At 39.8% G+C, this 15,808-nt stretch overlaps 1 protein-coding gene across 1 annotated transcript in view; it reads left to right on the top strand.

Moving 5' to 3' along the window:
* DSG1 (desmoglein 1) overlaps positions 1–12,792 on the top strand; it is a 39,998-nt gene extending 27,206 nt beyond the window's left edge. The window contains exons 10-15 of the mRNA XM_055559051.1: positions 603–742; positions 3,378–3,671; positions 6,360–6,493; positions 6,795–6,867; positions 8,627–8,835; positions 11,773–12,792. Coding sequence (XP_055415026.1) covers positions 603–742; positions 3,378–3,671; positions 6,360–6,493; positions 6,795–6,867; positions 8,627–8,835; positions 11,773–12,792 — 1,870 coding nt within the window. The remainder of the gene's footprint in view (positions 1–602; positions 743–3,377; positions 3,672–6,359; positions 6,494–6,794; positions 6,868–8,626; positions 8,836–11,772) is intronic.
* The last annotated feature ends 3,016 nt before the right edge of the window (positions 12,793–15,808 follow it).

Genomic DNA, 15,808 nt, shown 5'->3' with positions numbered 1-15,808 from the left:
CCATTTACAATAACTAGGGCATGGAAGATGTCCACTGACAGATGAATGGATAAAATGTGGTACACATATACAATGGAATATTACTCAGCTATAAAAAGGAATGACTGAGTCAGTTCTAGTGAGGTGGATGAACCTAGAGCTTATTATACAGAGTGAAGTCAGAAAGGGAAAAACAAATATTGTATAGTAATGCAAATCTATGGTATCTAGAAAAATGGTACTGATGAGCCTATCTGCAGGCAGGAATAGAGACAAAGACATACAGAACAGACTTGTGGTCACAGCAGGGGAAGGAGAGGGTGGGACAAATTGAGAGAGAAGCATCAAAACATATACATTACCATATGTAAAAGAGATGGCTAGTGGGAAGTTGCTGTATAACACAGGGAGCTCTGGGAAACCTAGAGGGGTGGGAGGGGATGGGAGTGGAAGGGACGTCTAAGAGGGAAGGAACATATGTATACTTAGGGCTGATTCACGTTGGATGGCAGCAGAAACCAACACAACACTGTAAAGCAATTATCCTTAAAAGAAAAATCAAAATCAATCTCTCTCTCTCTACATAACTAACATTAATTTGTACCATTGTCTTTCAAAAACAGATACGTAATGGGAAGAAATCCAACTGACCTGATCGCTATTGACTCAAAAACAGCCGTAATTACTTTGAGAAATAAAGTTACTATGGAACAATACAAAATACTTGGGGGAAAATACCAAGGAACAATTCTATCTATAGATGGTAAGAAATCAACTTATTTTTTTTCCTTCTCATGGAATTTATGTATACAATTATATCATATATACATGGAATTTGTATATACATTACATTCAGAAACTAAAATTTTAATTATTGTATTTTGAAGTACCCTTTTTCCAACAAAAATTATCATACTGGGCATTATAGAATCAAATCCTGAATGATACAAGAGACATTATAATTTATGGTTAGGACCGTGAGCTTTGGAATGAAACTGGATTGGTATACTGTACTATCACTTACTAGCTACAGATTTTAGAGAAGTTATTTAACCCATTTATCCCTTAGATTTTTCTTCCATAAAGTCGGACAGTAACATTATGGATTTAGAAGTACTTAAGGAGTTATTAAGTACTTCCCTGGTGGCTCAGACAGTAAAGAATCTGCCTGCAGTGTGGGAGACCTGGGTTCGATCCCAGGGTGGGGAAGATCCCCTGGAGAAGGGCATGGCAACCCACTCCAGTACTCTTGCCAGGAGAATTCCATGGACAGAGGAGCCCAGTGAGCTATACAGTCCATGGGGTTGCAAAGAGTCAGACATGACTAGCAACTAACACTTTCACTTTCAAGGAGTTATTACAGTAAAGCACTAGACAAGTGCTGACTTTCAATAAATGTTAGTTCCTATTAATGTTGGTAATTGAAAATTTTTAATGATATTGTAAAATTATTTTCAAATAGACACAAAGCTAAGCTAGCTTAACTTTATATGATCCTTAGTTGATGTACAACTTCATGTAAACAATTTGGAATTAGCAAGTTTATTACTTTTCAAGACCAACAGCTTTAAACTAGGTTAGATCACTAGGAGGAAAGTTCCTCGAAGCTAATTCTAAGCAATATTTGCTGCTTCAGCTTCTCTTTCTTCTTGTCTCTTTCTTCTCTTTTTCTTTCAATTGTCTTAAAATGGGATTGACAATTTCCACTTGCTTCACAGATTAAAAAGAAATAAAGGAGCATTTCTTTAAAAGCATTCACTAATTCAGAAGTTTTACCAAATTTGCTGGTCTTTTCCACAATCAGTCAAAATAAATGTAGTTTTTAAAACATGTATTACAAATAGAAATGTTTATTCCATCCACAGATAAAGCTTATTTCAGCACTGAAATTGTCCTAAGCAATTGCCAGTTTACTCCTTTTCTTACACCCAACATCAAGCTTAACTGGACACATGAAGGAGAAATTGAAACTTAAGCTTACTAAAACTGTAGGTTTATGGCAAGTAGGGAACATTACCTTTGTCATTAAAAAATACAGTTTTCTGGGATAAACATTGGATCTGATGATAATAATAAAAATAACAAAAACAGTAACAACAGAATTGTTGTACTCTGACACAACAATAACAATAGAATCAGCTTAGCTTGACTGAAATGACATGGACTTTGATTTCAGATAGATTAGGATGTGGGCTTCTCAGGTGGTGCAGTGGTCAAGAATCTGCTTGCCAACTCAAGAGGAGTTAGCAGGAGACTCAAGAGATGTGGGTTCAATCACTGGGTCAGGAAGACCCCCTGAAGTAGAAAGTGGCAACCTGCTCCAGAATCCTTCCCTAGAAAACTCCATGGACAGAGCCTGGTGGGCTACAGTCCATGGGGTTTCGAAGAATCAGACACAACTATGCATAACACATGCACACATACACACAGACTAGGGTGTAAGCCTATCTCTAGTACCGGCTTTCAGGAATACCTTTATTCATTTATTCAGAAACTATGTATTGAATTCTAACCAAACGTTAGCCATTGTGCCAGATTCTAGAATGACAATGATGAACAAAGTCTGACAACAAAACTTACATCTATAAAATAGAGATAATACAGCTCATGGGGTTGCAAGAGTCTGACACAACTTAGCAACTGAACAACGATAACAATAATAGTAACTTGCTGAAACCAACAGCAAGTGTGGAGCCATTAAGCTGAAACAAATCACACATATCTCTCCTCTCATGTTTAGCCAACAAAGACAATAATTTACCGGAACTTCGAAGGACAAGAAGAAAGCAAATTTGGAATATCTGATAGTGAAACAAAAGTTCTTCACTTATTTAATAATGAAAATCCGCCCCCCACCTCCAATGGTGCCAAATTCTCCCTCCTATGAGTTGTTTGAACTGACAGTTGTGAGTTTGAGGATATGAAGTTTTATCAGTAGGTGATGTCTATGCAAATGACAGACCAACCTGCTCAAAGTCTGTTGGTTTTGTCAGCCTATAAAAGGAAAAAAAAACAAGAACTGAAGATGAAAGACAGTAAAACGGCAAACAAAATATGGAGAAGTGTGCAACACACAGTCTAGAAATGTCTCCACACTGGCTTATAACACACTGCTGACCAACACATAACGTGACATGTACTGTGTATGTTTCTCAACACATGTTTCTTAACACATGTTTATTTACTGTGTATGTTTTTTCTCAAGCACTAATATTTACTCGTAATGATTTGATTTAAAAACTGAGTCACAGACAAAAGACAATATGGAGGGTTATTGAATTGGTAGGAATTAAGGCACTGAAATAAGTATTTATGCAAAGAGAAAATAGTTTCGTATCGTCCAACAATTATTAAACCAAATGTATAAAATATTTCTTTCATTTTAAACTTTGTTACAGATGCTCTTCAAAGAACTTGTACTGGTACAATTGTTATTAACCTTGAAAATGGTGGCTGGGAAACCGAACGTCCAAATGTAAATGGAAGTACTACCCCTGCATATGGCCTTACTTCCAGAGATGTTACCACTAATGGCCACACAACTGGTGGTGGTACTGGCACAAATACTTTTGCTGGTGGCACAAATGGTGATGGTGTACGTCAACCTGATACTTATCAGACAATAGGAGATAATGTACATTTTGGTCCTGCTGGCATTGGACTACTCATCATGGGATTCTTGGTCCTAGGATGTAAGTATTTGAACAGTTCTGTTTTTATGTGTCCCTCCAAAAAAACTAGGGAGGAAATTAGTTTTCTGTCCCTTTGATGAAATATATTCTATACATTCTTATTTTGTGCAATTATCAAGAAATTTCTGTTTGGTGTTGGGTTTATGACATGAAAAAAAAAATCAGTTTGATTTCTTAGAGTTCAGTGGAGGATAAAAACTATTTTGCATTGAGTCTCAATGTAATAGGGAAGTACCATAACAGGCTTCCCTGGTGGCTCAGTTGGTTAAGAATCCACCTGCAATGCAGGAGACTGCCTGAAATGCAAGAGACTTGAGTTTGATCCCTGTGGGGGGAAGATTCTCTGGGGAAGGAAATGGCAACCCACTCCAGTATTCTGGCCTGGGAAATTCCATGGACAGAGGAGCCTGGTGGGCTATAGTCTATGGGGTTACAACAGTCGAACACAGCAACTAAACCACCACCAACCACCACCATAACAGACAGATTCAAATTGCTGTTTGAGTGAAGAAGACAGTAAGAAACAATTGATTGAAACAATCAGAAAAGGCTACATAGAACAAGTAAACTCTGAGTTGGGTTTTAACAGATGAATAAGAACTATCCTACTGGACAAGAAAAGGAGAACACAATACAAGAAGAAGAAAAAAAAAATTCATGTGCATAATCCCAAAAGTGAAAAAGAATGAGAGTGCAAGTAACTGCAATAAAGGACTCCAGCAGAGAAGAAATAAAGGATGTGTCTGACAGTGTGATGAGAGTTGAGACTACAAACATAGGCAGGCGTTGACCTTGAGGGCACTTTATCTCACTTCAGTTCAGTCGCTCAGTTGTGTCAGACTCTTTGCAGCCCCATGAAGTGCAGCACGCCATGCTTCTCTGTCCATCACCAACTCCCGCAGCTTGCTCAAACTCATGTCCATCGAGTTGGTGATGCCATCCCACCATCTCATCCTCTAACATCCCCATTTCCTCCTGCCTTCAATCCTTCCCAGCATCAGGGTCTTTTCCAGTGAGTCAGTTCTTCACATCAGGTGGCCAGAGTATTGGAGCTTCAGCTTCAGCATCAGTCCTTCAAATGAATATTCAGGACTGAGTTCCTTTAGGATTGACTGGTTGGATCTCCTTGCAGTCCACGGGACTCTCAAGAGTCTTCTCCAATACCACAGTTCAAAAACTATGCTAAAGCTGCACAGTCTAAGAAAAGGAGAGCCAAAGAAAAGAAGGGGTAAACTCCAGCTTCTAAATTCAATTGTCTGAGTCTTTCCAAGGTTACCCAACTTTTCTGAGCCTTGCTTTTTTTTTTAGTATATATTTTTTAATTTTTATTTTTTAAATTATGAAGGTATGATAACACATTTATAGGAGACTTGGAAAACACAGAACGGAGTTACACATAGTTCCACTATATAGTACAATATTTTTAAGTAGATAAGTCAAGATTTTTATTTGGAGTTTCAATATCAAACTCCCTGGGCCTTGCTTTTGCCTTCTATGAAATAATAAGACTTACTTCACAACACACTTTGATAATGAAAAAGAAGTATCACACATGGGAGCTTTTAGAAGTAGACCACAGGATTCTCTGGTGGCTTAGTGGTAAAGAATCTGCCTGCCAATGCAGGAGACATGGGTTCAAGCCCTGATCCGGGAAGATCTCACATGCTCCCGAGACACTAAGCCTACGTGCTACAGCTATTGATTCTGTTCTCCAGTGCCTGGGAGCTTCAACTACTGAGTCCACAAGCCACAACTACTGAAGTCTGTGGGCCTAGAGCCTGTGTTCAGCCACAAGAGAAGCCACAGCAGTGAAAAGCCCACATGCCACAACTAAAGAGTAGCCCCCAACTGTCACAACCTGAGAAAAGCCCACACATGCAGCAACAAAAAACCCAGCACAGCCAAAAATAATAAAATAATTAAGCAAATAAATTAAAAAAAATTTTAAAAGAGAGAAACAGACTACATCCTGCGGTCACTAGAGAGGACCTGGAGAAGGCAATGGCACCCCACTCCAGTACTCTTGCCTGGAAAATTCCATGGATGGAGGCGCCTGGTAGGCTGCAGTCCATGGGGTCGCTAAGAGTTGGACACGACTGAGCGACTTCCCTTTCACTTTTCACTTTCACGCATTGGAGAAGGAAATGGCAATCCACTCCAGTGTTCTTGCCTGGAGAATCCCAGGGACGGGGGAGCCTGGTGGGCTTCCGTCTATGGGGTCGCACAGAGTCAGACACAACTGAAGTGACTTAACAGCAGCAGCAGAGAGGACCTAGTCAAGGATCTAGATATGAGGGTATAATGTTCAATGGATTCTCCAAGAGGTCTTTTAACATTGCTTTAGATGATCACAGAGTGGAGATGAGCCAAATGTTACAATCTCTGAGAAATATTTCTCCTTTAATACTTCCCTAAGTAATGACAGGGGGAAAAAAACCTCATCTGTTTTAATAGTATAATAGCATCTGTAATCGGAATAGTCTGTAACAAGTAAAAATTGACTGCAGTCTGAAGCTGACACTGATTTTGGTATCTCACCAATATTCAGCTTGTTTTCTGAAACTTTCATAATTATGTTAGAATCAAGTGGAGTTAAATTAGGGATTCAAATTTAATCATAAGGGTAGGTCATTTTGTTTTAGTGTGGTCCCACTGTTAATTCCAATATTCCTGTCTTTTCCCCACCAGTGGTCCCCTTCTTGCTGATCTGCTGTGACTGTGGAGGCGCCCCTGGCGGCGGGGCTGCCTTTCAGCCTGTTCCTGAATGTTCCGATGGAGCAATTCACTCATGGGCAGTGGAAGGTGCACAGGCCGATCCTGGGGTAAGTGCTCCTCAATAACAGGTGGCCCCTTCACAGGCTTCAAAACTCTTGAACCAAGACACAGGGAATCACTCACAGTCTAGACTGTTCTTTGTTCTGAGAAAGCCAAAAGGGAGAATGAAGAGAAATCCAAGATGCATCAAAATTGGATGACAGTAACCAAGAAAGCCTTTCTCAATAAGGTTCACATTGCTTTTAGTTTTTTTTTTTTAATGTCTTGGATAATTTGAGAACAAGCCCACTGTATAATCACTGAAAGAAAAGAATCATTACAAATGGGAAAATGTTTCCTGTCCTTTAGGCTCTGACCAATATTGGTGTACCATGCATACCAGCCACTAATGCAAATGTAATTGAGTACGTTGACAACTCAGGTAAGAAAAATTTTTTTAAGTTTTAAAAATTCAGTTACTAAGAAGGAGCTCTGTTCTCTGTCTTTGTATACCTTACTATTTCCCAACCGTCTTATCTTTACAGTTGTTCCTATCATTCTTTTTTAGATGACTAATTTGCAAATTAAATCATAAAGAAAAACCTCCAGTAATTATTATTCTTTTAAGCTGGTATTTTTAAAATCTTCTGTAATCATCAGAAAGTACACAGGTGATGATTGGGATTTCTGTTAAATAGAGAAGTACAAAAGTCAATTTTGGTTGAGTTTTTTTGTTTAATAGAGCAATTGTTATTTATTAAAAACTACTCATTTGAACTTAAAAATAACCCTATTAAATAGATGTATGCTCATTTATTGAGGCTAGCCTCTGCCTCTACAATTCACAAAATCAGTCTAATAAAAAGAGCAATTAATTTTAAAAACTCATATTTTGAAAATAATTGTACCATCTTGCTTCTTTTCAAGGTAAATAAATATTACCGATTCTGTTTTTTTCAGTCTTTTTCAAACTTGTGATCATGACCTTTCCACTTTGAACTCTTCAAAATGGAAAAGACATAGAATGTTTATAACTTACAGAACTGGACCACATTCAAAAGGCAGGAGATGCTAGTCTAAACTTCTTTCTCCCCCTGAGGCATCTATTTTTGTTAATGACACCAACACCTTCCACCTCAAAAGCAGAAACTCATTGTTGACTCTCATAGCTTCCTATTCATTGACACCCAATCAGTTCTCAAGACTTGACAAATCTTCAAATCCACAAGGATTTATTTATGCATTTATTCCCTTATTAAGTCTACAACCCTTCAACAAAGCACGATGACAGCACCAGAATAAGAAGTACAAAATACTGTACCTAAACTGAAGAGCTTTAAAATATGAAAGCCATAGGACTGTTCCATTGTCAACACTCTCTGTCCATGGCACTTGCATAGTCTGAGCCACCCTTTTATCTCATCTATATGGAATACTATAACAGACTTCTACTCACCCCTCACATTCAAATGCAAATCCCAGAGTCTCCATGCAAACCTGTTCCCTCACCATAGCCATGTTTTCTTCTCTGAAAGCTTTGGAGTGCCTGTGCTAGAGTCTAATATATATTTATACACTGAGTATTCTTATACTTTTTCTTTAACTTTTAGAATTTGGGTATTTTCCTCCAATTTGAAATCAAACTCTCTAAGGTATAGATAGGGTTTTGTAACCTCTAGGGAGCCCCCTTATCCCAGCACAACATATAGTAACTTCTCAACAAATGATGGGCTTCCCTGGTAGCTCAGACAGTAAAAAATTCCGCCAGCAGTGCAGGAAACCCGGGTTCGTTCCCTGAGTTGGGAAAATCCACTGGAGAAGGTATGGCTTACCCACTCCAGTAGTCTTGCCTGGAGAATTCCATGGACAGAGGAGACTGGTGGGCTACAGTCCATGGGGTCGCAAAGAGTCGGACATGACTGACTAACTAACACACATAACAGACAACAAATAATTAGTGAATTAACAAATTGGTTAATAATATTATTTTGAACTCAATATCATATTAATAATCTCCGTCCTTTATGTGTTACCTTCATTTTATTTCTTTGCTCGCTCACCACTGCATACCTGAATGAAGAAATTATACATTAGAGTAAGTTGTTAATTTTTAGTTTACAATACGCTCGAGAAAATATAGTTTACTGGATTTAAAATATAGTTTACTGGAAAGTAAAATTTAATTTGATTAACACTTTTAGGAGTTTACACAAATGAGTATGGTGCCAGAGAAATGCAAGATCTGGGAGGAAGAGAAAGAACGGCAGGATTTGAACTAACAGATGGAGTTAAAATGTCAGGAGGACCTGAGATATGTCAAGAATATCCTGGAACACTAAGAAGAAATTCTATGAGGGAATGTAGAGAAGGAGGGCTGAATATGAACTTCATGGAAAGTTACTTCTGCCAGGTAAGCTCTCTGTCCCCATGCCTTCTCTCCATCCTGCACCCATATCTTTACCCCATGCTCAGCAGCTCAGTCATGCCCAACTCTACAACCCTTTGGACTATAATCCACCAGGTTCCTCTGTCCAAGGGATTTTTCAGGCAAGAATACTAGAGTGGGTTGCTATTTCCTCCTACAGGGGATCTTTCCGACCCAAGGATTGAACCCATCTCCTGTGTCTCCTGCATTGCAGGTGGATGCTCCACCACTGAGCCATCAAGGAAGCCCCATCTCTACCCTAGACCCACACTGTTTTCAACAAGGTTATGGTGGGCATCTCCTAACAAGGTTCCCAGCCTCTGGTCTTTAGATATAGATGCTGGCAATCTATATTCCAATTGAATAACATTTCTAAAACTCTGACTTGAGCACTTTGAAAGTGAAGGTGAAAGTGAAGTTGCTCAGTCATGTCCGACTCTTTGCGACCCCATGGACTGTAGCCTACCAGGCTCCTCTCTCCATGGGATTCTCCAGGCAAGAATACTGGAGTGGGTTGCCATTTCCTTCTCCAGGGGATCTTCCCGACCCAGGGATCAAACCCAGGCTTCCCACATTCCAGGCAGACGCTTTAACCTCTGAGCCACCAGGGAGCACTTGTCTCCCCTGCTTTAAAACAGCCAGTAGCTCCCAGCTCTGTTTTGTCTGTGGAATAAAATCCAAAATTCCTTCACATAGCCGTTAACCAACTGACCTTTTTCCTCACACCCCCAGTTACTCCTTACCAACAACCCCACTTGCCAAGAGCCTCTGCCTGATTCACACTGATCCACTCCCCTCCCTGTCTTTTTTCATGCTGTGCTCGTCCTGGAATGCTTCTGTCTGATCATCTCTCTTACCAACCCCCACTCATCTTTCAATCCACTTCAAACATTTCCACCTTTCTGAAATTGTTAACTGTTCATCCTCTCATCCAAAATAGGATTGATGTTTCTGTATGTGTATTTCTGTAGTACTTTGTACGTTTTATGGAACGTTCCATTGCTAGAATCTGTTAGTCACATGCCCACGTCCATACGTGCTCTACATTATGTTGCTGGTACCTGGCTCAGTTTCAAGCACAGAGTAAAGGAGTAAGAGTAAAGGAAATTTTAAAAAGGGGATATATATATATATATATATATATATATATATACACACACACACACACACACACATATAACTGATTCCCTTTGCTATACAGCTGAAACTAACAAAGCATTGTAAAGCAACAATACTCCAATAAAATATTTTTTAAGAAAGAGTAGGCCCAAGAGCCATAGTACACTTCTAGGACATTCTAAGAACCAGAAAGAATTAATTTTGCTATCTCCAGGTAGAGACAGAATTTCCCTTAGTTATATTTTATAGGACACTTAAACCTTCAAAAATTTCTTACCTCTGAGATTGTCTCTCATACATTTATGTCCTTATACATCCTGCCCTAAAACACCCTCATTAACTCTCCTAATCAGAAAAACAGTGAAAAAGTCACTCAGTCGTGTCTGACTCTATGCGACCCCATGGGTTGCAGTCTGCCAGGCTCCTCTGTCCATGGGATTTTCCAGGCAAGAATAGTGGAGTGGTTGCCATTTCCTTCTCCAGGGAATCTTCCCGACCCAGGGATCAAACCCAGTGGCTGATATTTTAAACTGAAGTACAAGTAAAACTCTTTCAAATAGTAGCAAATAATAAGAGGACTGTTGCTGAAATCCATAGGCAGACTTCTTATCCATGTCCCTATACATGAATATTATTTTCATGAAAAGTACAATTTCTGCCTCAAAACTTTCGCATTTGTAGCTCCTTCTGTCCAGAACCCTCTCTCTCTGCTTTACTCTCCCAGTGACTTTACTCCAGTTTCTGAACAAACATCACTTTATGAGATGCTTTCCCTGACCACTCTGTCTGAAAGAGAAACCCTATCTCTCTCTATTCCTTTACTCTGCACCTTCTGACAGATAATTTTATGTGTTATTTTCTGGTTCATCCTACTGAAATGTAAGCCCTATGAGAAAGGGACTTTACCTGGTTTTGCTCATTACTTTATTGCCAACTTCCTAACCGAGTGTCCGGCAAACAGTAAGGACTCAAAACATAACTTTGAATTGACATGGCACAATGAGTTGGTTTGCTAGGTGTTTCTGATTAACCTGAAAGTTTGCAATCCAATATTGCAGACAAGAGAGATGAGACAAAAGCACACACGTCTGTGGACTTTCACTTTGACTTGACAGAGGTTCCATTTTTAAGAATTGTCTTTGTCACCTTCAATTTTGAACCTCAAAGTAGCATAGACCCAGTGTCAAATTCTCCTCTTATCTTGCTTTAAAAACCACATTGAAATAAATCACCATATTCATGTCATCTGAAAGAAGACAAGTACAATCCCGAATGAACCCAAATCAACTATAAACTATGTCTTTTAAACAAATCAAAAAAATACACAATTCTGGCATACTTTAGGTTCTGTGTTTGTAAGTATGTCCTTCTAACTTGGTTGCAAAACAATTCATGTGATTCTTTTCATGATTTTGTGTCCAAAGTGCACCAACATGAAAAAGTCCATCTAAATAAATATCAAAATATATTATCAAAATTGCAGTTAATTTCTAACCAAACTCTTTCAAGTAATTACATAGTAACTTCTAAAGAGTCTGTGGAGAAGGAAATGGCAGCCCACTCCAGTATCCTTGCCTGGAAAATCCCATGGAGAGAGGAACCTGGTGGGCTACAGTCCATAGGGTTGCAAAGAGTCAGAAACAACTCAGCAACTAAACAACAAGAGTCTCTGGAAGACGTTAGAATTTTGCTTTATGTGTAGTTTTCTGGTAAAGCCCTGGAAGAAGAAATAATGATAAAGACCTCTATTACTGTTAAAAAATGTATTCATCATTCCATTTTCTCTTTCGCCTACAAATTCAGAAAGCATATGCTTATGCGGATGAAGACGAAGGACGCCCATCCAATGACTGTCTGCTCATCTACGATATTGAAGGCGCAGGCTCCCCTGCGGGCTCTGTGGGCTGTTGTAGCTTCATTGGAGAAGACTTGGATGACAGCTTCTTGGATACACTGGGGCCGAAGTTTAAGAAGTTGGCAGACATCAGCCTGGGAAAAGACGTTGAACCATTTCCAGACTCTGATCCCTCTTGGCCACCTGACGGCACTGAGCCGGTCTGCCCTCCGCAGGGAACAGAGCCCACTGGTGGTGGACACCCACCCATCTCCCCACGTTTCGGCACCACCACCGTCATCTCTGAGAACACCTACCCCTCGGGACCTGGGGTACAGCACCCTACGCCGATTCCTGATCCTCTGGGCTATGGTAATGTCACCGTGACCGAGTCTTACACCTCCTCGGGCACTCTGAAGCCCTCTGTCCACATTCACGATAACCGACACGCATCAAACGTGGTGGTGACAGAGCGGGTAGTCGGTCCAATCTCCGGTGCCGACTTGCAGGGGATGCTAGAGATGCCTGACTTGAGAGACGGGTCAAACGTGATAGTGACAGAAAGGGTAATAGCACCAAGTTCAAGTCTGCCCACCACTCTGACCATCCCTGATCCTAGGCAGTCTTCGAATGTAGTAGTGACGGAAAGAGTGATCCAGCCAACTCCCGGCATAGTGGGCAATCTGAGCATGCACCCTGAGTTATCGAACACCCACAACGTGATTGTGACGGAGAGGGTAGTTTCCGGCTCTGGCATCACTGGCAGCAGCAGCCTGCTGGGCAGCGCAGGTGGAGGAAGTGGTGGTGGCATCGGGCTGGGCAGCCTAGGAGGTGGCGGGGGCCTGAGTAGCAGCCTAGGGGGCACAGCCACCATCGGCCACTTGAGGGGTTCCGCTGAGCATCACTTTAGCAACACCCTCGGTTCTGCCTCCCCTACCACAACCCGGAGTCGAATCACAAAGTACAGTACAGTTCAATATACCAAGTAGCCAGGGACCCCAGCATGCTTTTTTCACCGTCATTGTGATTTAGGTTTAATTCCCATCACCACAAAACTAACAATGTGATTTAGGATGCACAACCACATGCTAAGAAAATTGTGGCACAAGGTGAGACACCACAGTGAGAAAAATCGATGGAAACAGTGCCGTTGGCCAAGAGCTCTCCTGAGCCTTTATAACTTTTTTTTGTACATTAATACTAAGGCAATCATGACCATGAACTAAAACTTGAGACAGGGGCTTCTTTGTGCCTGTAGGGTCTTCTGTGCTTTTGTGTGGCCTCTAGTGTTTCTCCAGCACGTGGAACAAAACACTGATCTTAAGATGGCAATGGTCATCATTCTCCTTGCTTGGTTTTGAAATTTCATATAGCTCAGGCAATATTTAAAAAAAACTAAACATGCAATATACACTCAAGTATGTGGGAAGAATTTGAAATGTGCCCCAAATGCCTGGTCTGGTCAGTGTCACAGATGATATAAATAAAAACTCAACCACATATTTAGACCAGGGTTAACCATTAAAGAGGGCTTCCCTCATAGCTTAGTGGGTGAAGCATCTGCCTGCAATGCAGGAGACCCAGGTTTGATCCTGGGTCAGGAAGATCCCCAGAGAAGGGAATGGCACCCACTCCAGTATTCTTGCCTGGAAAAATCCCATGGACAGAGGAGACTGGTGAGCTATAGCCCAGAGGTCGCAAAGAGTCTGACACAACTGAGCTACTAACACTTTCACTTTAACCATTAAAGAGTAAAAATCTGGCTACACATCCAAGTCCACAAGCGACCAACCACTCCCACCTTAAAAACGGCACTAGATGAAACAAACCTCAAATTAGGAAATGTTTCCTGGGAGGGAGATTCCCTAAGAGAGTGGCAACAGAGTGAGACTGATGAGGCGTGAACTGGTGCTGTGTGAGCCTGGATCCTCCGCTGGAGCTTCAGCTACAGTTCCTATGGAGTCAAGGAAGTCTCTGATTCTAGTTTGTGTTTAGTGGTAGATGCAATAGTGATAAATATTGTATACTGGTGAGGTTGCAGGGTATCACACTCGTTTCTCCCTTTACCACTGTGGCTCTGACCTAATAAAGGAGAACCTACCAGGTGTACTTCTCAGACTGAAGCAAGTAACACCTGACACGGTTGTCATCACTAGTGGTAAATTATCTTCCAAAGAAGCAGATGGGAACCGCATTGCATTTTCAGATTGTGTTTTTAGTGTTATTCCTTTATATTTGCAGCTCTTTATTACACATTTTCTAAGTTAAAATAAAGGATTTGGGAGGAGCTGTGAGAAAAAGGCTGCAGTATACTTATGCTTTGGGGAGATTATTTGAAAGGGATCTAAAAAAATTGTTTTTAGAAAATGTAAAATGTTTAATGGGGGGAGCTAGAATGTTTCAGTAAATTAATACCGTACTATTGTTTTTAACTGAGTTTCGTACTTTTTAAAACAACCCTCTGCTGCTAATTTGAAGAGGTCAACTAGGAACTTTTAACAGAGTTGATGATATTGTGTTAACATGAGTGAAGTTGTACTAGACAAACCATTTTCTTATTCTATTCCACCCTCAAACTGAATTTTCTCACTAGCCTAAATTTTACATTCCTGATTTGTCATAAGCTCTTGGATTATCTATGCTCCAATTTATAGTTTCCAAATTATATATTATGATATATTTTTATAACTTCAAAATTTTAGTAACGTGCTATTTATGGTAAGTCATTTCTGTGAATTTGCTATATAGTGTTACCTGGTTAAAAAAATCTCTGAATAGAATCAAAGCATTCTTAGAGGTAAATTTACTATTGTATGGTAGAGGCATCTTTTTCTTTTTTCTAAATTCAATGTTAATATGTGCTCACTAATGTGAAACTAGATATGACAAAAATCTTTTAAGGATTAGCCTGCCCCAATTACTCAATTTTCTAGAGTGTTATAAGATCAAAGAATAGTTATTGGACTTTCAACACTTGTCAAAGGGGGATTGTGAGTGAATTATTTTACCCAGAGCTATTTTGCTCTGTGTTACAGCAAATGATGTCAATATTTTCAAATCTACAATATACATCTTATATTGACTCTGTAGACTATGTAAAATTTTGATAGTCTTAGGCTGCAGTCCATGGGGTCGCTAAGAGTCGGACGCGACTGAGCGACTTCACTTTCACTTTTCACTTTCATGCATTGGAGAAGGAAATGGCAACCCACTCCAGTGTTCTTGCCTGGAGAATCCCAGGGACGGGGAAGCCTGGTGGGCTTCTGTCTATGGGGTCGCACAGAGTCGGACACAACTGAAGCGACTTAGCACCAGCAGCAGCCGCAGCAGCATGCCAAAATGCAGAGGTGTAAATAAAATCATTCACAGGGAGTCTTTCTTTTATTTCTCTCATTTAGAGGTTCCATTAATAATGGGTAATCCTTCCAGAAATAAAGCATACTTGAGTATGCCTAGATCCAGGAGTTTGAAGAAATAAAAATAATTATTAATTAATTGCTAGTATTTGTCACTTTGATATGACATATCATACAGAAGTATTTTCTTAAGACTCCTGATATCTTCCAGAGGCATTTTTTAGATAATCTAACAAATGCCAGAGTGACTATCTTTAATAACTATTGTTATTAAGATCCATTAGTTACATAAAATCATGGGAGATACAAGAGAAAAATGGCAGTATTAGTCATCAATCTTCCTAGGAAGATAATTTCAAAATAAAATTTTTTTTCAGGATTACACATTGATGTTCTAATTCTTTATCCCTAAATTTTAAAATTATCTTTTTAAGACAGCAACCATTCTAAGTCATTTAAAGGCGTGTAATTTTTTTTAAATGATCAGTCTTTAGGAAGAATTTAATCCTTCTCTTTAGATGCTTTACTCTAATTCATATACCTTATATCATTCCATAGATGTAAAGATATGAAAATATCTTTATAAATGAATAGTTATATTTCAAATCCATATTGCAAGCTGAGTCTCAGATCAGCTTGCTCCTAACAA

The sequence above is a fragment of the Bubalus kerabau genome, chromosome 21 (genome assembly GCF_029407905.1).
Source record: "Bubalus kerabau isolate K-KA32 ecotype Philippines breed swamp buffalo chromosome 21, PCC_UOA_SB_1v2, whole genome shotgun sequence".
Lineage (NCBI taxonomy): Eukaryota > Metazoa > Chordata > Mammalia > Artiodactyla > Bovidae > Bubalus > Bubalus kerabau.
This window is presented reverse-complemented; position numbering and strand designations above follow the sequence as displayed.